The sequence below is a fragment of the Triturus cristatus genome, chromosome 1_2, assembly GCF_964204655.1.
Source record: "Triturus cristatus chromosome 1_2, aTriCri1.1, whole genome shotgun sequence".
Classification (NCBI taxonomy): Eukaryota; Metazoa; Chordata; class Amphibia; order Caudata; family Salamandridae; genus Triturus; species Triturus cristatus.
This window is the reverse complement of record NC_140580.1, coordinates 358611200-358637962: the sequence shown is the minus strand read 5'-3', so window position 1 is coordinate 358637962 and position 26763 is coordinate 358611200. Positions and strand designations below refer to the sequence as shown.

The 26763-nt window shown below is 41.7% G+C and overlaps 1 protein-coding gene across 2 annotated transcripts in view; it reads right to left on the bottom strand.

Annotated features, from left to right (window-relative positions):
* Positions 1 to 26763, bottom strand: part of CAMTA1 (calmodulin binding transcription activator 1) — a 3052768-nt gene that overhangs the window by 1506658 nt on the left and 1519347 nt on the right. For both annotated transcript variants that reach the window (XM_085604480.1, XM_085604488.1), the window contains exon 5: positions 2452 to 2523. In XM_085604480.1, coding sequence (XP_085460606.1) covers positions 2452 to 2523 — 72 coding nt within the window. The remainder of the gene's footprint in view (positions 1 to 2451; positions 2524 to 26763) is intronic.

Sequence of the window (26763 nt, the reverse complement as noted above, 5' to 3'; positions counted from 1 at the left end):
CACCTGCCACAAATGCCAACAAAGTAGAGTTCAAAGCGTACTACTACAAAGGGCATACAGTAGAAGCAGAGTGCCACAATTTAGTCCGGAGGTATCCTAGAAAGGTTGCATACAAGCCACACCTTCTGAATATTTTATCTCATATGCATGTCCTTCAAATTTGGCCAGGATCCGGACTTCCTAGTAACACTGTGAACATCCCTGTCAAGTTGTAATGGTATACAAAAATAAAACAAATGACGCCACCATTCCCTGGAAGTCCAACTTTTCAGTGCAAGTACTCATGCTATGAAGGAATGTTTCTATTTGATGCAATCCATCTTTCACAATTCCTTTATCCCTTTGACCTTCAGCATCTCTACTTATGCAACTGCTCTCTTTATTACAAGGATCACAGGCTAAGAGCCACCACATCAAGACTACTTTAAGATGCAAAATGATACTTAAATTGGTGATAATTCTATAATAATAAAATGCAGCCTCAACTAATATGCCTGTAATACATTTTTATTTCTTTAAACAAATAAAGATTCCCAAATCTGATATACAATATCGAAGTAAATTTAACTCAGTTTTTAACTCCTTGGGATCTTACCTAAAGACCTAGGCCATAAAGAGAAATAACCAAGCTTATCCCTTGTGTTGTTTACCACATATCCGCAATGACAGCATAGAAAAAAGGTACCTTAAACCATACACACAGTAGGTACAAAAATGGCCCAAACCACAAAGGGTATATTTTGCAATGATTTTTCTTTCAGTAATTGTGTCTTACTTAATTTCTAGGCATGGTTCACTCCTGAATTTCCAGTACAAAGACAGGTACACACAGAAAAGAGGATTATGCATCAAGCTCAACAACACAATATACTAGCAACAAATTTTTACATAAGTGCACTTAGCTTTTTAAATACTTTAACAAAGTTCTATATAGGTAAAATGTACAAACATTCTACTAACTCTCCCATTCTGAACCCTTCATCATCACACTTTGATGGACATATTCCTGTTTTATATATCTTGCATAAAGGATTTTACTTTGCAAACGTCTTCCTCTTTTTGTAGGCTATCTACATCCCAGATGTCCTTGCTATTCTAAAGCAATGCACTTTGAACTGCACAAAAATATAGAAAACCTATTATAACTATTTCCTAAAAACTAGTGCTTAATTGTATTCATTTGAAACAAATAGTAATAACCACAATTATAACAACACAAGTGATAATAATGACTATTATTGTTATTATGGGTGACACATATCAAATCACCATGTAAATAAAATTGGTGTTTTGCTCTTTATCTCAAGACTAGCCAAGATATGTTTTAGTACGTAAAGATTGCTATAGCATAACACAATTTAAGTGCCACACACTGTCTCCTAAACGTGCTTAACATTCAGAGAATTTGCTACATTACATTAAATGATTCCACCATACCCTAACCATCATATAAAATACCTGTCAGGAATACTCTGCTTTAAAATTCAAAATAAACATTAGTACTCATACACAAATTAGTTAGACAGGTACATGTGATATTTCAAGTTGCATCAACATCTGTGATATCAATGACACCCTAACTAACTCTACTTAACACATTTTTGAGTTGACTTAATCACTAAGTCGCTATCCTCATCTAATCTTGTTTATGAACTGGTTTGTGACAAATAATATTGTCTGTTGTTGGTACAAAACAATAAAGGTCCAGGTCCAAAGTTGGGGCCCCTTACCAAACTGGCATAGATGCAAACATACAATGATTTCTTTAATGCAGTTATGAGCATGATACAAAAAAAATATTCTAACCTATATCGGAAAAACATGGCTGTTCAGTAGTATGTAAAGTGTATCTAAGAAGACAAGTGATTTACCACTTCTGAAACAAGAGACATTGAAGCTCAACACACAGCCTGGAATGTAAATGCAAAGCGATCTTAATTTAATACAGGGCTCTCTGCCTTGTGTCGCAGTCACCTTTTCATACAGGAATTCATATAGATATGATAGCGAGGCTATGTGATCCGCACATTTCATCAATTCTGAATTTGAAACAACAACGAGAGATTAGAATAAATCTTGATCCCTTCTGACAAAACCCTGGCACCTTAGATTAATTGATTCAACAATATGCTGTCGTCTAATTGCCTACAGATAGAATACCCGTCAGCGGCGGCGTACAGAACACCACGAGGCCACCTCTCATGCCCTGCTACTACACAAATAATTATCTCACCCTTTCCTCTCCTTATGCAGCTAAATAGCCTTTAGCAGTGTTGTTATTCAAAAGACAAATGAACTACAGGACCTACACAATGTCTATCTGATTTGTAATATCACTTCCAGACAAAAATAGCAAGGGACGTTCATCAATTATCCATGGCAGGACCACCCACTTCAAAGGGAAACAAGCAAGACAATGGGAAAAAAAGGGGGGTTAATTTCTCGCCTTACCTGAAGAAGCCAATAGCACCTTCTGTGGAAAGTGGGGATAATAGAGGAATGAACGTAGCAGCCATACAAACACTGCAGGAGGAAAACAAAAATGATGGTTATAGAATACATTATTTATCACAATGAGTGCTCAACATGTTATATATATATTTAGACATACTGACTGTAAATGCCAATGTTTCAATTATAGCATAAATTTAATAAGAATCATTCATACTCTTTCTGCATACAACTCTTAAGATTTTATACTATGGATAATTAAATGTACCAGGCAATTTTCTTAATTAAAAATATCAGCGACCCCTTGAACATATTCATAGGAATGTTTGGTCATCTGGTGGCATGCCTTCATTGTATCCCAGTGTCTCTAATGTGCATTTATGTTTTGACTTTCACAATGTAAGCAAACCCACACCAGTATTCAGGTGCCTGACACCTCATCTCCATTGCCCAGCTGCATGGTGGCTGTGAGTGAATACTAGGGATAAGGCATGGTCTCTGTAACACTCTGTGGGCTGGAATGGCAAGGGTTGCAGTGACTCATTAGGGTAGGAGTTTGTGGGCACTCAAAGGGATTTTGTGAAACCCTAATCAGCAGGTGCGATAGGCTGACTACGTGGATTAGGGCTCAAGCGGTAATCAAAAGGCGAAAACAAATTATAGTTGTATGGACTACAATGGGCCTTACATCTAAGAGCAGAAAAGGTCTAAAAGTGGCAGTGAGGATCGGAGCTGCAAGTCAGACCCCGGCAACCAGAAGTATGCTGTATTATTCAGCATTAATGGCTTGTGGTGGTCGTCTCAAGTACATAGAGGTAGGGTTCTATGGGTCACTTGGAACAACAAAGATTATAGTAAAATCATTCAGTAAATAAAAAAAAGCTGCGGTAAATGATTTTTTAAATAATATGCAAGCTCTGCAATTTATATTGTCTCTCGGTGTGAAGCAAAAAAAACACACCTAAGTAGCACAATAGTTTAGAAATGAAAAATAAGTGTCAAGTTAAATCAGTCAGTTCCAGAATCCTGATTAACAGTGATGTTCACCATTTTTCCCATCGTTTCACTTTGGTCGTCAATTGAACTAAGGAATTCTCTGTTTTCTGCTGGAAATCAAATTGTTTCTCTGAGTTTACTATCACCTTATCAACCTTCCAATCCAACAGATTTCCTTGGACACTGCAGTGTCCAGTGCCTTGGTTCTTTTATAGATCCCAAAATCCAGAACCTCTACTTTTAGTTCCATCCCCACGGACTTTAGATCAGTTATATTCTATGCACCAGATTTATAGAGTGCGTGGCTACCCGAGCGGACTTCCCAGTGCTATCAGTACCAGGAAGAGTGAGAAAACTACTGGTGGAAAAAGGGATCACTTAGGGGAAATTATGAGTTTTCATTTTCTTTCTAAAACTCATGTAGTTAGCATCCATTCTCAGGTTGATAGGTAAGGCATCTCAGTCACATTAGACTGCTTGTACAACGGTTCATGGGAAGCCGTGAGAGACCTTTGCCCCATAGTTAAGCCAACAGTATCCTAGTAGTGTTGTAGGTTGCACAGCGCTCATCACGTGGAATGCAAATTTCTCTCAGTATCTATGGATTTAACTTGAAATATACAAGGTTCTAAAGAGGGGGGTCTTCTGTGTGAAGATCTTAACTTTCCCTATTCTTGATTCCAACTCTCCGATTTTACAAGATTTTAATATTTGTCTGTTGTCTCTTCAAGTGGGCTCTATCTAGTCAGTCAAAAGGAAACGGGTAGTTGAGGAATGCACTCATGTACCAGTTAGCGAAAAAGATGCCACGTCCATCTAGTTTCTGGAAGTTGCATGGTGAATGTGGCTAGGGGAGTGCATTACTGCATGTGGCACTCATCCAGTTTCACACTTCCAGATATTTCCACTTCAACCAAGTCTCTTTTGAAAAAATACATGATCAGTATAGGCAAAAGCAGAACAGGAAGCCAATGTAGCAAAGGGTAGCTAATAATTATGACTATAATTGCTTGATAAAATGTATACACAACTTTGTGTTTGGTAAATACTTCCTCCTACATATAGCTTCAATTCCTGCAAGATGACGTATGTTGGGCATTTTGCCAGGCAAGCAAATGGGGACATAAATGCTGACATATGAGAGAATGCGCTGAGAGAGTTGGTGAAGATGAAAGAGGTACAACAAAAAGATCAAGGAGTGCCATATTTGAGCCATGAAATAATGACTATAATATGAAAGCATCTGTTTAAGATTATTCTTCATAAACATTCCATTTTTGCAGATTTACAAGCTCATCTTTTTTTTTTTAAACAGATTGTATTGATTTTTCAGATGACACAGTTAAACAAATCTCAGATTATTAGGATTGAACGTGGGCCCCTCTATGCATAATGAAGCAGTTAAACATAATAACCCCAGTAATTCCAAGTGCAATTGTCCAGCGTTTTCGCTAGTGAAATAGGAAAACAGTAGTCAACGTAGTCCCGGGTTGTCTTCTAGACCTCTGCCCCTTGTTGTATGTCAACGTACTATCCTATTTATGAATCTCCTCGAGGCTCTTCTTCTAGCACAGTGCTCCCCGTATAGTTCCACCCCGCCCAACCCCACACTCCCACCCGCCCCACCCCCCAGGCATGCCGCTTTATGATCAGGTCAACAACGTGTGGTCTTAGGGCGACCCCATATTACGAATTACAAGCTCATCTCTTGCTCTATGAGTCTAATACAGGAGCGCCAGAATCCTGACAGACTGCGGGCAGCCTCCGGTGGGATGGAGTTGAGATATGAGTTTCTGGGTATTTAGCATGACATCTTTCAAAGTGATGGACTGAAAAGCTCAATGCCAGTAGTCCAAGACTTCAAGGCAATGGTTGATAGAATTTGGATTCTCATCTCGCGAGGACCAAACAAAGAACCGTAAAGAAGTGAGGACAGAAGCCAGCTAATTGAAAAACTGATATACTGTTCTACAACAGCGCCCTGTGCTTTACAGATACAACAATGAGAAAAGACTTTCAAGGGCCACCGGAGAGTATAATCAAAACGCTATCATAGAGAATTGAATGTACACAGGGAAACTTTGCAATGCAAATAGATTAAGCTATCACTGATTATGTCTTTTTAGGACAGCCCAGAACAGGAAATCTAATCTTACCCTGGAAGTGTGCACAGCACACTGAGCCCATTGTCAATTATAGAATAGCAAGTTACCAAAAGCTCACTCACTCAATCAAGTATATATTATACAATATTGATTAGGCTAGCCAAAATCCTTTGAATCAAAACAGGAATACAAGGACCGCTTTTCCCTCTTAGTCGCCGGATAGGAAACGCAGCCTGCTGTTGGTTGGTTTTTAAAGGTCACCTGGACAACTGTGGTAGACACTCAAATATGCCAGTGAAGGGAACATTAGGCGCCTTAGAGGACTGTGTTTCTTCAGAGTACCAGAGTCACAGCACGCTGCACAGAGAGAAAGCAAATTTGCCTAAGATTTACCCGTTTCAGTACCTGCTGCCGACGCAAAACTGTGAGAGTGAAATCTTACTGACGGTGGCAATTGCAAGCCATTCGTCCCTGATTAGTGGAGCTTAGCTTCAAACATGTGATTAGTGACGTGGGGCTTTAGTCTAAGGAACGCTCACATTTCCCATTGGTCACTTTCATTAGAATGTTCTGCATTTAGTAAAGTGCATAAAACTGATTAAAAACAAGTAAATCGATAATAACTGCAGATATTGTATATAAATATATATATATATATATATATATATATATATATATGTATATCACATGTATATATATATGTCTATCACATGTATATATATTGTATTTACTGTCAACATCATGCCTGGGATCATTATTACTCGACACAATTAATTTATTTAATCGGTGACGAAAGCATGAAAAGGTTTAGAGTGGATAAAGGCGTAACCTGCAGAGGTGGAGGAGTCCCTTGAAAGGGGGCAGTTTGGGGTGGCAGAGGCAAGCTCTAAAGGTCAGGGCAGTGCAGGGTGGGGGGGTTTCATTACATTGGACTTTGTCGAGGGGTGGAGCTTGAAAGAGGAGATGCGGGTCGGTGCAGAGTCTACCCGCTGCCCCACAATACCTATCAGGCGGCGGGAACTATTTTTTGCAGTGACAAAGGGATACTAAAGATCCCCTTTTTTGGAACTTTGGGCAGTTTGCACTCTTCAGACACCTTGGTAGCAGCTGCTCAGCTCACATTCTATCTGAAACCTCTTCCGCGAGGTGCGTATATTAAACTGTCAAATCTTTCTTTGATTTCTTTTCGGCTATTTCTAATGCAAGTTGAGTCACGAGGCTGATTTGCCACCTATAAAATGCTGTATATAGCTGTGGACGAGCCACCACAAATGACGTCTCTAGGTAATATTACATCTTACCTTTTATCATTAAAACATATATTTTCCGACACATAACTTTGCAATCTGGCTCGACCAACCAGCACTAGACTTTCATATTCCATTTTTGAGACCTCCTGAACATATTTTGAAATGCTACTATATTGATTTTTAGGTTTCTTATGTATCCCCCCCAAAGTATATGCTTAGCGAAAGCTCGCATATTTTAACATCTATTTCTGGCACATAATGGCAGGTAAGTGACTAATGGGTCCATTTTAGTCTAGTTTACATCTAAAACGTGGCTTTCTTGTCTTTGGATGTGCGGATCCAAGATGGAATCTCTGGTTAAGGTCTTTGCTGGTGATTTTTTATAAAGGTCCTTTCATAATTTATCAATAGGAATTCACAGATCGCCAAAAATTCCCAATATTAAATTAAGAAGAACTCTGTATTATTGAAAAATGGCACATTGAGTAAAAACCTCATGCATGGGCAGGCACCCCTTCTCTCTCTTGAGCACTGGGGAAAGCTTTATGGTGTAGGTCTAATTTTGAAGTTACGCCACATTAATACCTGAAAGACTTTTGAAGAACCATTTCATAAATACTGCAAAACACACTACGCGTTCTTAAACTACAACGCAAGGTTATGATGTGACATCATGCAGATATTATCTATAGCGGCCTGTATCATGAATGAGGGTTGGTTGAGGCGCAATAGACCTATTTGTTATTTACTCATTTGTTAAGGCAAGATAACTCTTCAAGAACATGATTGTTGGACTTTTTTGAGCCTGACTGCCCACCCCTCAGTTGGAAGTGTATGTGTAAACTCGATATATCACGTTTGGGGCCGATATGTTGATCAAGGCTTTATTGTATGTTTTCTTTATTTGTAAAGGCATTAAGACAACAATATTAAAAAGAAGCAGAAACCACTGGCACACTTAGTAGATGACACTTCCTGGTTTTACAAGCTCTGTCAACAGGATGTGCTTTGATGTAAACCTTTTCTTCTCTTTCACTCTGCCTTGAAGCTTGATTTTAAAGACATAACTTGTTTCAATGTCTTCAGTGGGCAGATCAACAACAGATCGTGCAGCAAGAAAGGGACATCAAGCTTTGAAAAAGGTTTACATGCCATCTAGGACCTGTGTAGATAATTACCTACTTGTCATGGATGAGGGATATGTCTCAACCCATGTCCTGTTGGGCCTGTCAGCAGTCTTCAAAATTATTGATTATTATTGCTTTTATTTGACAGGAATCAAATTAAGCTATCCACTTTCAAGCAAGGAAAGAATTGACATCCTTCACAAGATTGTCGCACCTTTTCTCCCGGCAAAACCCTGTTTCAGCACTCCAGCGGTGAAGATCACAATAATGTTAAAATGTACACGTGAGGTGACCAGAAGACCTCAGGCGGTCCAGAAATTGCACTTGCGTCCCTGCGAGAATGTCACACAAAAGAAAAAAGATTGCTAGATCATAGAAGGTAAAACTCAAACACAGATCACATGAAATTACCAACGTTGGGCACAGAATGCTCATGTGGGAGGGAATGTGGTACGAATTGCCTCCCTCTTCCACAAGTTCTTAGACATCTTAGGTGAGAGCCATAAGTGCCATTAACTAGGCCTTCTCTAAGTAATAGGAGTATATATGTTTCCATAAAACCCTTAAGATTTATTATGCACTTGAGTACCAACATGCCTGGTCTATGTGAACTTCCTATATGCGGGAAGCAAATTTTGCCTGATTAAAAAGAAAAAGCAGAATTATTCTATGCAAGAATTATATTTCCCCCAATTTCAGATGAACGACCTGCGCTTGATTCCCAGGGCCACACCAAGTTACCAGTTATTCTGGAGTAGGCACAAGTCCACTTGCATCCCTGTGACTTTCCTTTAAATTTGCTTATCTGTGTGGCTAAATTATTTTGCAATCACAAGAAGGTATTTCTCAAAATGTATGGTGTGCTGTAATTATTTGAATAGTTAACACCCCTAACCTTTTCTGCGTTGCTCTCTCACTCGGCATGATTCGTACTCAATGTTCACAGTCGCATGTGAGCAGCTACTGCGTGCCAATATTTTGCTTCAAAATCATGTGTGTGTATTCACACAATATCCTCAGTTCATTGGCAGACCTGATTATTATGACATTCATCGCATTAATGCCATCAGATCTAACGTCACAGCTTCTATTTTTCTTGGTTTCTTTTTTTTTATTGGCCTCGTTTTGGGGCTGATTTATAAAGAGCTCCATTTGGCGAGGTGTGGCGCAGTGGCCATGGCGGCTGACTCCGGAGCGTGGGGCTCCCGGTTCGATATCCAGTGCCAGAGGCAGATCAGCTCAGCATCATGTGACTCTGGGCAATAGCTCACGTAATTTCCCCGATGGCCCCCAGCGCCTTGAGACCCTTGCGGGTGATTGGTTCGCGCTTTACAAATATCAGGTTATTTACTAGCAACAGAAACGTTTAATAAAATCTTAATAATACGACATATTATCAGAGATATCAATTTTCCTTTATATACGTCTAGCTAGTTTTCTCTTTAATTTAAATAGTTCAGATGCAGGTACTTCTGCACATGTTGCCACAGGAACCATAAAAATATTGGAACACAAAAGAAAAAAAATGTAAATTCTCACCCAGCTGTTACTGTATTAGGCGGTAATGTTTGTGTGCTTGGAGAAAAGACTCATACAGTATAACAAACACAGCAACTGACTACTAAAACTAATAATGTGGGCACTAAACCATATGGCAACGGCACAGCTTCTATGCAACATATTTCTCCTTTGTGAGAAGGCTAGGCAGATGCAGGAAAACGAAATGGCCCCTCCCCCCTGCGTCCATATATGAATCCAGCACCCCTGCTGAGCTGTACTTAACTCCTGATGACACTTAGCTGCTTGCAATTCATCAGTTTGCCACAGCTGAAAATGCACTTTGTATAATACAGTATGCACTGAAACCTCTGCATAATGCAAACACATTGAAAAGAGTATCGCCAGAAACCGTAATAGAATCATAAATATAAAAAATGACAGGGATAAATGGGCATGTCTTGTTGACTAATGGCCGGCCAAACCTGGAAAAACAATACATTATGAATAATAAATGGGTCACCATTGGAGTGACCTTAGTGGGACGAAGAATATGATGAGACACCCAGGAAACAAAACAAAGAACGTCTAGTTGCGATTTTAGAGCTGAATTGATGAACTAATGACTTGCAGAGACGCACAGAGCTGGCTTTACCTCTTAACGATAATACAACGATGACTAATTCACTCCAATGTCATCCCTGCGCCTCTGGTCGAGATAGGGCACAGCTAATCAGAATTCAGAACTGTGCCTCGGAAAGCCAATAGAACTGAGGCACTCACTCTAACGTCATCCCTGTGCATCGGGCACATCCAATCACAATTCTATCTCCATAGCTTTTAATTTGTACACATGGCGCCCGCGTCCCTGCGAGAATGTCACACAAAAGAAAAAAGATTGCTAGATCATAGAAGGTAAAACTCAAACACAGATCACATGAAATTACCAACGTTGGGCACAGAATGCTCATGTGGGAGGGAATGTGGTACGAATTGCCTCCCTCTTCCACAAGTTCTTAGACATCTTAGGTGAGAGCCATAAGTGCCATTAGCATAGAATCCCAGCTGACCATTGAGTTTTCCTTGGTGCTTTCTGGGAGCCTCTTTTTTGGCTGTAATTGTTGTAGCACTGGGCTGAAGGACTTACTGGTTTCTGGTGCTATCCTCATCTCTTAGTGGTGGCAGCAATGGTGTATTGAGTTCCCTGCTATATGCCTGTTGACTCTTGCTTGCCTGTGGGCCCACCACCCACACAATATACCATCGCCCTAAGTGCACGGAGTATGTCCAGACATCGGTCCCGGGCTCACTGTAGCCTGGCTGATGAATGGTGATGCCCGGAAACCAGTCCCAGGATGCTTGTTTTCTGTCCAGGGAGGACCTAGCTTGGCAGTTCAGTCTGGACTGTTCCCATGAGGCACAGGGTCAAGACTGATTTTCATATGGCTGAGTCCAAACTGGGGTGGCATGGTGAGCAAAAGAACAATTGATTTAACACAGATCTATTCACTGGGGGTGAATGTTTGATTTCCTCTGCATTCCATCCATCATCTGTGTGTCTTTTACTTTCTCGCTCTAAGTGTGCGGCGTATGTCCAGACGTGGGTCCCGGGCTCACTGTGCCACTGGATTCAAGCTAGCTTGGCTGATGAGGGGTAATGCCCCGAAACAGGTCCCAGGATGCTTGTTTCTGGTCCAGAGAGCACCTGGCTTGGCAGTTCGGTCTGGACTGTTCCAATGAGGCAAAGGGTCAAGACTGATTTGCAGATGGCTGGGTCTAAACTGGGGTGGCATGGTGAGCAAAAGAACAATGGATTTAACCCAGATCTATTGACTGGGGGTGAATGTTTGATTTGCTCTGCATTCTGTCCATCGTATGTGTGTCTTTTACTGATCTATTGGTACTGGCCATGTTATTTGGCTCATTATTGAAAAAAGGCAGCACTGTTTTAAAATGTAAAGGTAAATGTTGCAGCATGAGCACAAGGTCTTCAAAAAGCATGAGGCCTGGAGAATAATGGCCTACACTACCCTCAGCTTCTGGGAGGTTCGTGGAGAACAGTTGTGCAGTCAGTGTTGGGGAGAAGCACTGTGGAGACAGGGAGTTGAGCAGATGCACTGGGAAGGGTGAGAGTGGAGGTGAAGTAGTGGGGTGATGTTCGCACTGCTTCTCCATCCGGGTCCCTGCTCCAGGGTCCTTTTTTAATCTCGGAGGTTGTACCACCATAGTTTAAGGCTCACTGATAACACCATCCATATCACTTAAAAAATATATTAATAATATCGCCATTCTAAATAGGCCCTTTTGCACCAAGTAATGACCTTAATAGAAGTTTAAATACTTTAAAGAAAAGCCATATTAGTACAAGGCAAATTCAATTGACCTTGGCTTCTAACTAGAGGCCTGAGGGCCATAAGGCCATTTTTGCACCCTATTTTGTGTGATTTGGTTAAGACCCTGTAACAAACTACTTCCTCATTTCTTTCAACCACTAAGAGGATGCTGTGGAGGAGATATAGCTGAGATATGAGAAAACCCTGTGATGCAATTCAGTAGTGTAACAAAGCTTGAGGGGGCCTCCCTGCAAAGTACATGAAGGGGCCCTCCTCTGGACTCACTCAGGAGCTCTCAAGTCAGGGTCTTGTGCTGAGGGGGCTCCTGGAGCTCGGGCCCCCCGCACTGCGGGAGCCTTTGTTACGCTACTGATGTAGTCGGCAGTCAAAGGTTTAATATGTAACTTCCGTATTACCCACACCCCCATGGGGTACAGGCATCAATGGGCAACAGAAGAATTTTTAGATTTCTGGTGATTCATATTTTGGATTTACAATACAGTATCAAGAGCTTGTAGTTTGAGTCTCAGTCGTGCTTTTAGCTTTGAAACTACTTCCGCCTGCAGTGCTGGGCTCTATTGCTAAGCTCGCAGCCCCGTCTAATACACTTTTGTGCTTGTCATGTACAAAGAAATGGGCAGCGTACACTTCCTAACAAGTCAAAAATAAATGGTGTTCAAGACATCTGGAAAGTGCTTTCCTTGGACGCAGGTTGTTTCAGTACAAGTCAATTCAGCAAAGTGCAGTGAAGCTGTGGTTGGAAACAACATAACTGAGTGGGCGGGTAGTAGCTGCACTTTCTATTGGCCTATTTGGAAATTGCTTTTACAATAATCACAATAATGCATTAGATCAAGTGTACTTTCCAAAACAAAATGGTTGTCACACAGGTTGCGCCCAGTATTACGCTAATACAAAGTATTTTCAACTCAACAGGGAGAAGAGTTGAAGCTCTTTAATAACCTGGCTCGGATTTCAGCCCTAGGTTGGCAAATATATATTCCAATTTTTCCCCACAATGGGTTGATTAATTGCATTATTATAACATACTGTAGTTATTTCCTTCATAACCAGCGGTATTAAGGATTTTCTCGTTTTCCATAGATCAATCTAAAATGTATTTTTTGTTCAATGAAACTCTTTAACCAAAAGAAAAATGATTGATGGCCACTTAAAGAGCAGAGGTGCTTAAACTTTTCCTTTAAAATATATTTTGAGCACATGAAGGACAACAGTGTTATGTCATTAGGATAATACAGGGTCGGATGTCTCAAGTATTTTTGCGTTTGAAAACAACCCGATTCCCAGAATCGGGCCCTTTCCAACTTTAAAAAGGCATTTTGGTATGTAAGAAACCCAAAGAGTGATTCAGTTTCACATTACTGAATTGCAATTAGCGTTTCTAACTACACACCGATTCGGTATTTGGAAGGGGCGTGTTTAGGGCATCCTTTCCATGTACAGAATCACAGTGGGATGTGTTTATGTTTTGTGGTCGATATCTGGTCATCAAACATTAATGTTTCTCCAACTAATAAAAGGTGGTGGAAGGCATTTGAAAATATAAAGGGATCCCCAAGCGACTCCTTCCCTTTTGTGAATGTTGAAAATACTATTTTTAAGAGAAGGGTGTCCACTGCCTATTCTTAAAAAAAATGTAATTGCAAGATTAACTTTTTTTTTAAACCACCATCTATTTTCTTTTAAAGAAAATGAGGTGCATTTTAAAAAACAAAAAAAATCTTTATTTAAAAGCAATCAGAGATGTGGTTTTCTGCTGACCTCAGCAGGCCACCATCCCTGTGATGGCTGAGATTCATAATGGGTCGCAACCTGTGATCTACCCCATAATTATTCATGAGGTACGTTGAATTGCAAACCATTATGAATAAGGTTTTTGCAAACCACCTTTTAGTCCACAGTTTGGTTTGCAAAAACAGAATGCATTTGGTAAAAGTCAGTAGACAATTTGCAACCCCTTTTACCAAATCAATTCTTAGTCCATGGGCCCACAGATGTGTGTTTGATTTAAAACACAGTAAAAATAAACACTGCATATCAATGATTGTAAAGAATGTTGAAATCACATTAATTTCAAGGAAATGTACATATTGCATAATAGATATAAGATCGATTATATTCAACAGAAAGTGGTTCAGCAGGTAGGCCATATTTTAGGTGAACAGCATTCATATTAAAACCATTTAACCCACAGCTGGATCTGTATGGCTGCCTGGGAAAATGCCTACATTGTGGTAACGTCCACAGATAATTGATCTGAAAAAATGCTCCCAGTGCATAGCCAATAAATAGTTTTAGCATTACTCAGTAGCAGCAAATTAATCAGAAAAAGCTTATAGAAGGTACTGCATTTTTTCAGTTGGGGTCCTTGAGTTTGCTGGCAGAAACCACATTACAAACTTTTAGAGGTGCCAGAAGTTTTCAGCTTCTTTGAAACATTCAATGATGATTTGCAATTTTTTACTTGGAGGTTGCATATCTTGTTTTCAGTGTTTATTTTTTGTGGATTTCCGTGGTAATTTCCAAACACTTTTAAATCAGTGCTCATTGGTGTTTATTCAGCAACCTCTTCCCCAAAACATACAAAAACTGTTTTTTTCAGTCTTTATGAGACATGTTTTTTTTGCAATGATTGTTATAAAGCACAAATTAAACTTAAAGGGGGTGTAATGCAGGAAATGCAGTGTCTTCCCATTGGCAGTGTGCCCAGAGGACTTATGTTAAGTTGCTTTAAGCATAGGAAGTGTCTGTATTTCACTCTATCTCACACTCACATCTCATTACTCTCTCACATCTCATTACATCTCACACTCACTCTCTCAGGACTCTATGTGGTTTACAGGAGTAGTAATGGAAAAAAAGTAAGAGTTCTGTATTCAAATGTTTTATTAAACAAATTCCTTGGCACAGTTAGGGGCATTATTCTACTCCTTAGTGAATAGAAAGGCATTGTAGGGGTGGTACGCATAATAACTTGTGAAACATTTAAAATGTAGAATTACACTACATTAATTTACAGCCCTTTATTTTAAAGCACCTGTAACATAATGCTTTAAGTATGCTTTTCTGCATTATTTGCCTCACTACAATAAAGTGGTGCTGTTGTGTGGACGTTCGTAGCTTCTTAGCATCCTCATGGCAAATGTATCACTTTAAATCAGTCCTAACCCTTTAACATACATCACATTGCATTCTGGGGCTTGATGTTTTGCTGGTAACATTGTGACCCTGGGCTCTAAACCCCCAGCAATACAATTAGTGGTTAAACATGCAGGTTAGCTAAAGGTATAAAAAAATAGCAATGGGACACCTTGCAGTGATGACTTTTGGTGGTATGTGGAAAGTTGTGTGTCATTTTTCTTTTCACCACTATCCCATGTGCATTTTGACAGCACTCTTTTCACTGGTACCTGTCACTGCACCTTGTATTGAATGTTTAAAGCCTAAGGGGGTTGGCACTTGGCCTCCTATCAATACTGAGTTATTAGAAAAGGGGACTAATGTATTAATGTGTTTTACTCATTCTGTATCTCGGGGTAAACAGGAAAGTACATATTGGTCAAGATTAAGTCATTACAGTTACAAGGATCCCAAATGCTATTTTCACTACTGCAAGGTTAGCCATTCCATAGGAAAGCTTTGGGATATAATATTAATATTAAATAATGTTATCTCTGCTTAGGAAGCAGCTACAAGGTTCATCCTTTGATGTTTTAAAATATTTATTACAAGCTCACTTCATTGGTAAAGTCAGATTTGTACTAAATATTTTACAAAAGGTACTTTTAAAAAGTCATCTTTTGCCTGCCTAAAGACTCTAAAGCTCATTTTCTTAAGCTTCCAACTGTCACCCAGAAGCTGAGTAGCCCCTTTGATGAGGTGTGAACCTGCTCCCAGAACTGAGACAAAGGCCTTCAATCTGAGCAGGTGTCCTGGTCCTCTGACAGGATGATCATCTGGGCAATGGCCAGGAACATAATTAATTTCAATTAGGCCTACACAGTCACAAGCAGATATGGCTAACACCGGGGCCCACCCCTCTTTTGTCCCTCTACTCAAGCAGGCACCAATCTGAGCATTGCCTTTGAGTGACCACAGAAGACTGTTGCCCACTTCCCTGCCCACACCTCTAGAGCGGGCATAGTAGCTTTATACAGGGAAAGAAAAGTTCTGCCATGTTGGACTTAGTTGGATAGGGGCACTGTTGGAATTGTTCTCAGTAGGGCACATAGGAACAGCTACAAAAGTGGGTTGTGTTACCCCTGGGAGCTTTTTCCCTATTGGTTAGGGTGAGGCCAGGAGTCACCCACACCCACAGTCTTGTGCCAAGCATAAAAGTGTATCCCTGGGCACAACTTCATAACGCTACTAAACTTGTGAAAAACAGAAGAAGGACTGTGCATGCTGTGCAGACCTGTAAGGAGACCTTAAAGGTTGGACCTAATCCCATGTGTATCCAGGACAAAGAAGTGGACTCTGAGGTTCAGTTGGCTGATGACCTGTTAACCTAAAGGGAAACAACAAGCTGATAAAAGTCCTTTTCCTGAATACTCAGCCGTTCCTGAGGTTCTGGGAGCCTTGGCTATGTCAAAATATATACCTCGTACCATCATCAGAAATCTGGTACTAAGAAATGTTTTGGCTCTAAAGACCTCTGGAGAACCTGGACAAACCTGTCAAGTAATTTTGACAAAGGTGCGTTATCACTCGGTCAAAGAAACATGCTTCTCCTGAAGCTTTTCAGAAGCAGCATATCTGTTTCAGCGGAACAAAGCTGAGATGCTACCCAGCCCCGACTACCTGGCCTTGTGCAGACCTGTTGAACTACAGCTTTGTTTTGCCCCACCGGAGGAATCTAAGCTCCAAAATACTACTATGCCTAGAGGAAGAAATCTTCACCAGGCATATCCGGCTGGAGAGGCTCCTTCCTAGAGCATGAATTTTGAATTTCGCCTGCTCTGAGCTTTCCCACTAAAAGTCAACAATTTCAAATGGGCCTTATTCACTGGCTATCCGTCTTTGTGGAGTCCATGTCGGCTACAGCCTTCTGCCTTGCCCCGCTGAGGATTTTTGACTTCCATTTCCTTGACTAAGTCAGGACGTAAAACTTCGACCAGGACTAACCTAGTTTCTGTATCCGACCTGTGCTCCATCGCAGTTGGCCTTAAATTGCACCTAGGTGATGATGAAGCGCAACCAAAAGACTGAGGTTGGTGCATAACGCTTTGTGGTGCTGTTTTCATTCTGCCCTAAGAGAACTATAACTCACACGCTCACCACACACTCCTAATTACCACCATATTACACCACTCATGACATCTTCTATGACATCATTAATAATATCACTAGAACATTTGCACTGAAATTATTGATAACAAAACTGTGCATGAGAGGAGCATGACTTATAGTAACCATAGGGCACCAGTTATAGTTACTTGAAATAACCTGTAAGATAACTGGTGAATTTCAGTGGTTTTGTTTGTTGAAAATGGTATTGTTTATGTTTTAGCTGACACTCTATCCCAGCTGTAACGTTATTATAACATTTGCTTTTTTTCAGTTAAAAAAATAACTATATATATATATATATATATATATATATATATATATATATATATATATATATATATATTATAAAATTTGGTGTAATTCCGTTCGTCAGTTCGGGCTGTAGCTGCGTCACCAGGTCCTATGGGAAATTGCATGGGGAAAACGTGTTTTGGGACCCCCCTTTTTTCTCAGCCCCCGCTTGACGAATCACCACGAAAGTTTCAGGATAGGAGCGGACCGGAGCTGGCCAAAAGTTTGGAAAATTTCACGAAGATTCGTCAACCGGCGCCAGACTTATTGGGAATAGAATGTTGCGGATTTCCTATGGAAAATAGGTCCTAACTATAACTACCTACTGGCGACCGCCAGTAGGTAATATACACATAGATATATATTTACACACACACACATATATATATATGTCAAGTAGCATGTGATATAATATCGGCACTCACCCATGAAGTCTCATCTCACCAAGTCGGGCTCCATCCACAAGAATATTTCAATGTTAAAAACTATACTATGTCAGAAAAATGCTCTACGTAAATGTATTGTAGCAAAGTATTGTCCCTTATCTCATACAAACACATTAATGCCAACATGTTTCGCCTTACTGCAAGCCTATTGAAGGCAACAAACACACCTACACATATGCACATGCCGAAAGAGTGTTAAATGTGAGAAGGCTGGAAACAAGCCTCCCACCCAATAATTCAATGTAAATATTTTCCAATGAAATTAACTGTCATTCATAATTTTCACATATGTTATGACAAGGCTTTCAGGCAGATCTATTTGTTAAGCCCACATCATTACAAGCCTCCAGGTCACAGCATGCATGGTAATAGTGGCTGGGAAAAACAGGATTGCCTGAAATAACCCTCCCACTGTGAAGTCATGTGATATTAAAGAAATCTGTCGCTCCATCTCTGCGTAGCTTAGTGCTTCCGTCCTTGAAAACGACGTGGTGGCATGGCTGTGTTCTTTTATTAAATTGCTGGCATCCTATTAGGTGGTGTGTGCCGCAGACACGTCATCACATTGTAAACATGTCCTAACTACGGAGTCCTGTGAGGTTAAATCCAAATGCTAAATAAAACAGAGCATGCCACTGTGCCCGAATAAGTGCAGCTGAGCAGTTTCTTAAATACAAAGAACAAACACGAAATCAAGGTCAGCCAGAGAAGGGCTGAAATTCAATTACACGTTGCAATGCATTTTATTAAAAGAGTCTCGGAGCCAGCTCCCACTCAGTTGCAAAATACACAGAGTACCAGCAAATGACCACTGAACCCAAGAAAAAACGAATCCTGATAGCTGTTTTGCTCCTTCGGGATTATTTTTTTATTGATTTCATTATCATGCCAAGTGGCATGCGATTCGCTGTAACAAATAGCTCATTCAAGGCTGCTTATATATGGTTGTCATGTCGGGAAGGTGTGGTACCTTGAGTCTGACCTCAGAAATTGATCTATGTTCTTGCTGCAGTCCTGTGCTTAATTTGTGCCGGTGGTTGCGGGTGATGAGTACTGGGCTCAGTTTTGGGGGCTAGGTCTTATTTTTCATCATCAGACATTGATCCAGTGTAAGAAAGACTGAAAATCAGACAAGGGGAGAAAGAAGGAGTAAAAGAAAGATAAGGAAACTGTAGCAAAGGGAGGAAGCAGAGATTAAAAAGAACCTGTAGGGATGAGGTAAAGTGATGGGAAGTTTAGGGTGATGGAAAAAAGAGCAATGAGGTGGAATTAAAACTGGAGAACCTTCGTATTTGCAAACTGTGACTTTCAGTGTTGCTAGTGGTGGATGCAGGCGAAAATGTTTGGGACACCACATTTATTTACAATTTAAAAGTATGTAAGGTGAACCGTAAAGTATGTAAGGCACAGTAGCGGCTCCTCGTGGGAGTGCTGCGGGGCGGTGAGGTGGGGGAGGGGCAGGGTGGGAGGTAGTAAACTCCGGTTTACGGCCGAATGGAGGTAAGTAAAGAAAGAAATAAATGAAATGAATTACATTGCGCGCGCTGCAACGCCATTCGGCGATGCAGCGTGCGCGATGTAATTTGTTTTATTTCTTTCTTTCTTTACTTACCTCCGTTTGGCAGTAAGCCGGAGTTTACTACCCCCCACCCTGTCCCTCCTCCGCCCCGCCTTACCGCCCCGCAGCACTCCCACGAGGAGCCACCACTGGTAAGGAAAACTGCTGACCCACACACACAAGGCTGTACACAACCAAGGACCTACCTACATTAACCACCGCCTGAACTTCCACCAACCATGGAGAAGACTACGCCTGCCTCCCTTTCACTTGCCCATACTCCCAGCATCTACCGGAGCAGAAGTAGAGGACGCTCCTTCTCCCACATTGCAGCAAAGACCTGGAACAGCCCCCCCACACACCTCCGGACCATCACCTCACTTTCGGAATAGGCCTGGCTGTTCTAATAAGCCTCTGGGACCTGCAAGCGCCTCGATACACTATCGGGTGATTAGCAGCTGTTTATAAATCCTGATTGATTGATTGAACCATCAGTGACTGGGGAGTTCATCTGTGGTGTATATGTGAAGAGGCTATCAACTTAACCCTGGTATGTCCACATTTAAAAGTTTTATTTGATTCCAAGTGTGTCACTGAAATCTGTTTTTGTAATTTTCAAGTATCATTAAGACTGATAAACTGATTGAACCCCCCCCCCTCCTCCTCACCTCCCTTGGAGTAACGCACTGTATTTCGAGTTGTGCTACACGGGCCAGTATCGTCAAATGTTAACAGTCATCCTTGTTTGCAAAGACTGGCACAGCTAGGGTGGCCAAATCACTCCATGTCATCACAATTTCTCCTTCCAGTCCTGGGCTTTCATGTGACAGCCTGATGCATTCTGTTGGTTGTAGTCTTAGTTTGCTTCCAATGAAGTAAATAGACCTGATAACAATGTGAAGGTTCAATCTCCAGGACTACAAACCTAGTCTCACCTGGGCCTCCCCTCAGTTTTACCTTCCCCTTCTTTCTGCCTCTCACCTTGCCCATGCTGTTGGTGTCCTGTACCCCTCTCAGCTGCATGTGCTCCCCATGCCATCTCTTCCTAATAGCGTGAACTTGTCTGCGTTTCCCCTGTGCCCACAGAGAGGTTGTGCAAGATAGAATACTGGTTGAAGCAACACAGTTGACGATAAGATAAAGGAGGGATTCGGACACACGAGGAAGAAGTATGCCCTGGACTTGGGGATGTCTAACGGTTAATTAATAAAAACCTAATTTCCCCCCTTTTCTTTTGTCTAGCTCTCTCTCATTTCCCTTGTGTCTGCCCCCCACGCTGCCCTTGCTTCTACTTTCTGGTTTCCCATCCTTCCTCTGAATGTGCCTCACTGTGCCACCCTCTCTCAGTGTCCATGGGTCTGACATACGACACAGTTTTGCAGTCATAAACTCCACAACTAGCAAAATCAAAGGATTTTTGACCGTAATATAGTGATTTTCCAGGTACTAAACCCCTTTTGTGACTCATGCTGAATGGCAGCTAGGAGAGGGTGTGAAATGAGTGTTCCCTATTAAACGTGAATCGCAGTGAAAAGTATGAATGGTTGTGGTTGCAATTGCAGCGTCAAACCATTGATCTGAAACCAACACTGGAGTTGGGATGGTATATGCTTCTCAGGGGAGCAAGACATACTTTCCCCTAAAGTCATCTCAAAGACCAGACTGATTTATAAAAACCAAAATAAATATTTTGCATTTAGAAATGCAAATGGAGGAACTAAGGTCAGCTGTCTCTTGCAGGCCACCAACACTACATTCACAGTCAATCCGAGGGAGTCACATATCACAACCCGCGTAATGAATATTCATTGAGCTGGTTATTTTGTGACACTAGGCTGTTACAACAATGTTGTGTGCAATGGGCATCCACTATTTGTGACCTGCCTGTAAGTACATCACGTCCCTTATGCCTGCACCCTTCTGCCTTTGCCCCACTCTGTACAGGTCTCCTTCCTCAATTTGTCTCTTTTCCAAGACTGTGTCCTCTCTCTGCTTTTGACTCTCTTTTTGCACTCCCTGTGTCCCTCTTCCCTACCCACTTGCAGTTATCCCCTCTCTCTGTCTGTGCTGCTTAATCCTGCCTGAGCCACCATGTCCTAATGTGTATGTCCCCTTTTCCCCACTTCTGTCTGTGTTTCACCCTCGCACCCGAGCCCCCTTCATCACGTTTATGCTCTTTCCATCATTTGTCATAAGCTGATAGTAGCCCTGATTCTTCACGTTGCCTCCTTTCTCCTATCTTCAGTACCTCTCAACTTCTAGTGCCCTATCCTCTCTCATTATTGGACTTCTCCTCTCTTCTCACGCTACCTCCTCCTTTTATGCTCTCTGTACCTCATCCTACGTATGTGCTCCTTCCAGTACCCTTTATCCTCCTTGTCTTGCTTGACTTGTCATCTTCCCTGTTCTTGTCTGACTATCTCAGGCTAGCTTCCCATAACCTGCCTGTCTCCACCTAATTCTTCTTGACTTTGTATGGGAGAACATGGACTGATTGTGTCTTACTGTATCCATCCACTTGAGAAGAGATGGCATGTGTCTCTGTAGTGCCCCGTAAGGACACCTCTGTGTTATACAGCTACATCCTTACCATTATATGTATTAATGCTTCGACGACCATTCAATATTTCAGTAGGTGGCACGTAATTAGCTTAATCATTTGTTGACACAAATATACGTCCCAGAATTATGCCTTTTACTGAAAACTAACAAAGCTTACAACTCAAACCACAGTCTTCCCTCTACAAGATCTCATAGACTTTGTCCTCCTGCATCTCATACGGCATAATTTGTTACAACCCTCAACCGCGTCCGACAACCCACAAAGTTCTTGTTGCATTGACCACGCCCATATCATCCTCACCTGTGGTCCCACATCACTCGAATGCTTTCCCATTGGACCTCAGTGCAGCTTCTTTCAACTACATTCCTCAGCCCTCAAAGCTAACCACCAACGAATTCAATTATGCATTAAGAGTTTCTTGTTCAATTTATATCACTTTATGTTTTGTTTAGGATTTCATCACACACCTGAGCCTAGTTTTAAGTTGGGTCATGTGTAGAGTCATTAATATTTCATGTACATGTTTGGTTGTAAGTTTGTTGCAGTGGTTCCTGTTCCATAGTGTGTGCAGCCGGTGATCTTTGCTAATGACAAGCCGATAAACTACTGTTTTCAAATTAAAATTAGAAGATATTAAATAGCAATTGTTTATCAGACATCTGTACAGTGGTGTAGGGGGGGGGACAGTCCGCACCGGGTGGCACGAGTTTTGGGGGCGGCGGCCTCCCCCACTCTTACCAGTGGCTGTCGTTGCGGGGCAGCACACGCAGGGATCGCCAGCACTCCCCCCCCCCCCTGCCCCGCTCGTACCTGCGGACGTCCCGCGCGACAGTCGCAGGGACCGCCATAGGCAGCAAATGGTCTAGCTACGCCACTTCATCTGTAGAACACAAAGTTCAACCTTCAGCATGATATTTAGAATGGTAGAGACAGTCTGGCTTATGTTTCCCTACTGAACAGAACATCAAGTCCTCCGTATAGCTCCAAGGTTCATTGCAGACTGATCAGCAAATTACCTCTAGCAGCTATAGCAGCATACTGCATTATGCGCTGCCTGCTAAGAGCCGTAACCAAGTTAGTATTAACCCGAGATTGGGCAAATTGATTACATCTGAACCACCAGCCCAAAATAAGAACCGTGTAATGTCTTTAGGGGAGTGTGTGTTTGGGAATTAGATCCCAACAAATTGATTTCAATCTGATTCTGCCCCAGGTGTTCCTCTGAATGGAGCAATTCTGCAGATGAAGCTACTCTGAGCTCAAACATTCCAGGTCTGTGCAAAATAATCATTAATGCATTTTGGTGTCGCTGCCTCGAGGAGCCCATTCAAGCAACTGGAACTGAATGCCTGCGCTCCCAGCCGGCATGGGATGTCGATGTAGACGTCTCCCATCCCAGGAGTCTGCAGATGAGCGTCCGGTGGCTTTCGCTTATTATACAGAATGTTGCTTACACCCTTTGGGGGTTTGCGTTGAAAATTGGCAGGAAATCTTCATACATTTTAGGCTGTATGTTTGTGGAAAGCGTTAAAAACAGCAATGTTAGAGGAATATATTCTAAAAGGAGATGGTACAAGCAAAAGAAAGAAGGTGAGACACAGAAAAGAAACAAGAATGTGCAGTGAAGGAAAAAATAAAATACCAAGGGATGGAAAAATTGGTTAAGATTCTTTGACAGAAAGAAGAAAAGGTTGAAGAAAAAGTCAAAGGAGGTATGGAAGAAAGGGAAGGGAGACGGAGATGGGACGTGAAAGAAGGTTGGAAGGAAAGAAGCAATTACAAAGAGAGAGGAAGGAAGATGGAATAAACAAACTTAGCAAAGAAAGAATTGGGAAAAGAGAGGAAGAACAGTGAAGCTAAGAAAGTTGGCAAGAACAAGTGAAAAGGGTGAGGAATAGGACGATTGAATCCAAAGAGGGGGAGAAAACATGAGAATAAAAGGAATAAGCACCTCCTTGTTATTGCAGTCTTTTAGTGCTGAGTGTGCCCTAAAAGAGGCTGTGGTCCCCATGTCTAAAGAAGGACTAAGACTATTGTGTTGCTTTGCAGAACACAGTGCGAAACAACCACGATTCACAGAATTTCGTTTCCGCGTTCTGCGAAATTTGATAGCAAAAGCTCCAAAAAAGCCACAACATTTGTTATGAACCTTTCAGTGTTTCTTGATGTGCTCATGAAACACAAACTACACAAATCGCAAAACCCGTGGTTACTGCTTTTTGGAGCGGGGAGACTCCTTCACGGGCACATTTCACATGTTTCAAATTTGGGCGGAATGTTTAGTCCAGGCCCAGTCTGTGGGTTAAAGCTGATTTTAATGTGCTTGTCCACCTTCCTAAAGTAGCCCTGGAAATGTACTGAACTGCCGTTGTACCTTCAAGTTATATTACAGTCCTGTTCGGATGACTTGGTGTTCGTTTGCATATATTTGCCATTACAAAAAATACATAATTAATATTAATTCACAGTACTTATGTCTGCTATCGCAATGGCTCTTTCATAAAGCATGGCTTTTGATAGTTCAGCATGGTTTTCAGTTATCTTTGAACAGAAAAAAGTACAAGGACAGACTTAAAAAGTGCAAAATTCTGATTTCAATTTGGACCCATGTATACTGAATAGTCTTAGTGACTTCAGGACGAAGATATAGTATGCAAGTAGCTAACCACCTCCACCGAAATCATGTCTGCTGGCATTTAGGGGCTGTAGTTTGGGAACCATCATTATGGTTTCAGGGCTAAAACAATCTTCAGATCTGTAAACTGGTCCATTGCATTCCCAGGGGCGTAGCTTGGTCAGTAAGATTGGGAGGGTGTGGCATCAGATTTCCCGATCATCACTCTGGCATATAAAATACATTATATGGCAAGGAGGGAGCATGCAAAGGCTTTAAGAGGCAGTGGCAAGGTAGACGAATACGGATTAATAGGAGTACTGAATGAGAGAAACACCATATTTTGTAAAATAATTTTTATTTTAGAGCTTTCAAAACAGAGATTAGAGACAGTGTGTTTGTTTTTGTCAGTGTGTGCATGCAAAAATCCCGACAGACACCACACCATACCCGACTGAAAGTACCTTTACCCAACTATTCATCTGAAAAGACATTTATTAGGTAGGGGTGTAGCACCCCCAAGCACCCCGCTAAAGCAACGCCCCTGTGCATCCCGTGGTGTTATTACACAGGACTGGGCTCCTCCCCAAAGAGAAATCATAGACCAGTACATGGTGAAAGGGTCCTCGGTAGGAGAAGGGCTTTAAAGCTGTCTTTGAGGAGCACAAAATGGCTCCTGTATCCAAACGGGAACCGTGGTGTAGCCAGGGCCTATGGGCCCCAATGCAATTTGGCATATAGGTAAACGGTCACTAATTAGGTTGAAGTGGGCCCCTCAGAGCCATGAGCCTCTTCACCATTGACAACTATGAACCTTAACTGGAAATGCTTCATTGCCATTGAAGAGAGAAGATGTATGAAACCAGACAATGAGGCACTCTAGACTGTACTTACTACATAGACAACAACTGTGCAGAAGTCTCCGGATGTAGCAAAACAATGTGATTTTATACTATTAGAATGCTTCATATCTATTTTACTATTATTTAAAAATTGGCTGCATCAAACTAAATCTTCTTGCAATGATAAAAATAAATATACTGAATTTTCTATTGGTAGATCTCAGCAATTAGGTAGTTTTCCATTGGGGGGGGGGGGGGTCCAATTGACATAATTGGCAATGAAATTGAAGCCAGACTTGTTCATGGAGTCATTTGGCACCTATAGGAAGAGTGCTTGCTGTTCTTGGTGTTTCTCCATGCCTAATCTTATGTGCAATTCCTACCTCATGAACCACCCCCTTGGATGCTTCCATGGACCACCTGTGGATGAAGAGGAATCATGCAGAACCCATGCAAAATGTGACATCCCTTAAACAAATGTAACCCTTTGGGAGCCTTTCTGGCTCCGAACTCTTTCACATAACTATATAAAAAGTAATTCATACCTATCCTGTAATCCCGCCCTCCCATCAAAATCTTAAAACCATTCTTATTCACTACACTCTGGCAATCACTCCGTTTTACTTTAATTGTAAAAATTCCTGGTGTCCTGCCTCCCTTCACTGCTTAGCTCTGCTCTTCATTCCTCTAACCTGCCCATATATATTACATTTACGTCACATTGTGCCTACCTCCCTCTGGCTTTCCCTCCCTTTTTCTTGGCAGTGCCAATAGAAAATGGAGATCCGGAACTGCGCTGAGAAACACCTGCTGCAGACCAGCCAACTTCCAAATACAACTCACTGTGTGAGACGAGGGACCAGAGAGACGGCGGGGCCAACGGAGGGGCGGGACATTAAGTTAAATTACCTCTGCAGTTCAAAGTGCTTCTGAAGGGGGGGGGTGTCTATCAAAGCAGTGTGCGGGGCTTTGGGCAGGTTACTGCCTGTTTAGCCACACTAACCACCCTCCCAAAAAAAAAAAAAAAAACAATCTGAAGTTTCAAAGGCAGTCGCTGATGTCCTGTGGAGGTCGTAAAACCTCGATGGACATCAGCTGTGCTAGCCTTGAACACAATGTGAGTTGGAAATGGTCGGTTCAGGAGTTTCCCCACTAGTAATTGTCTGCCACTGTGTTATTTCAGCCTCTCACCCGATGACCATGTAAAAGGAGACGAAACCGTGTGACACACAGTGGAGCCATGTGAGTTGGCAGGTCTGCTGCTGTGTGAATCCACTGACAAACATGGCAGACCTGAGGTCTGTGAAGACTTGGGAAAGGCACTGAAACACACTGGAGGAGACGGTGCACTGTCCGGTGCACTGTCCGGTGCACTGCCCA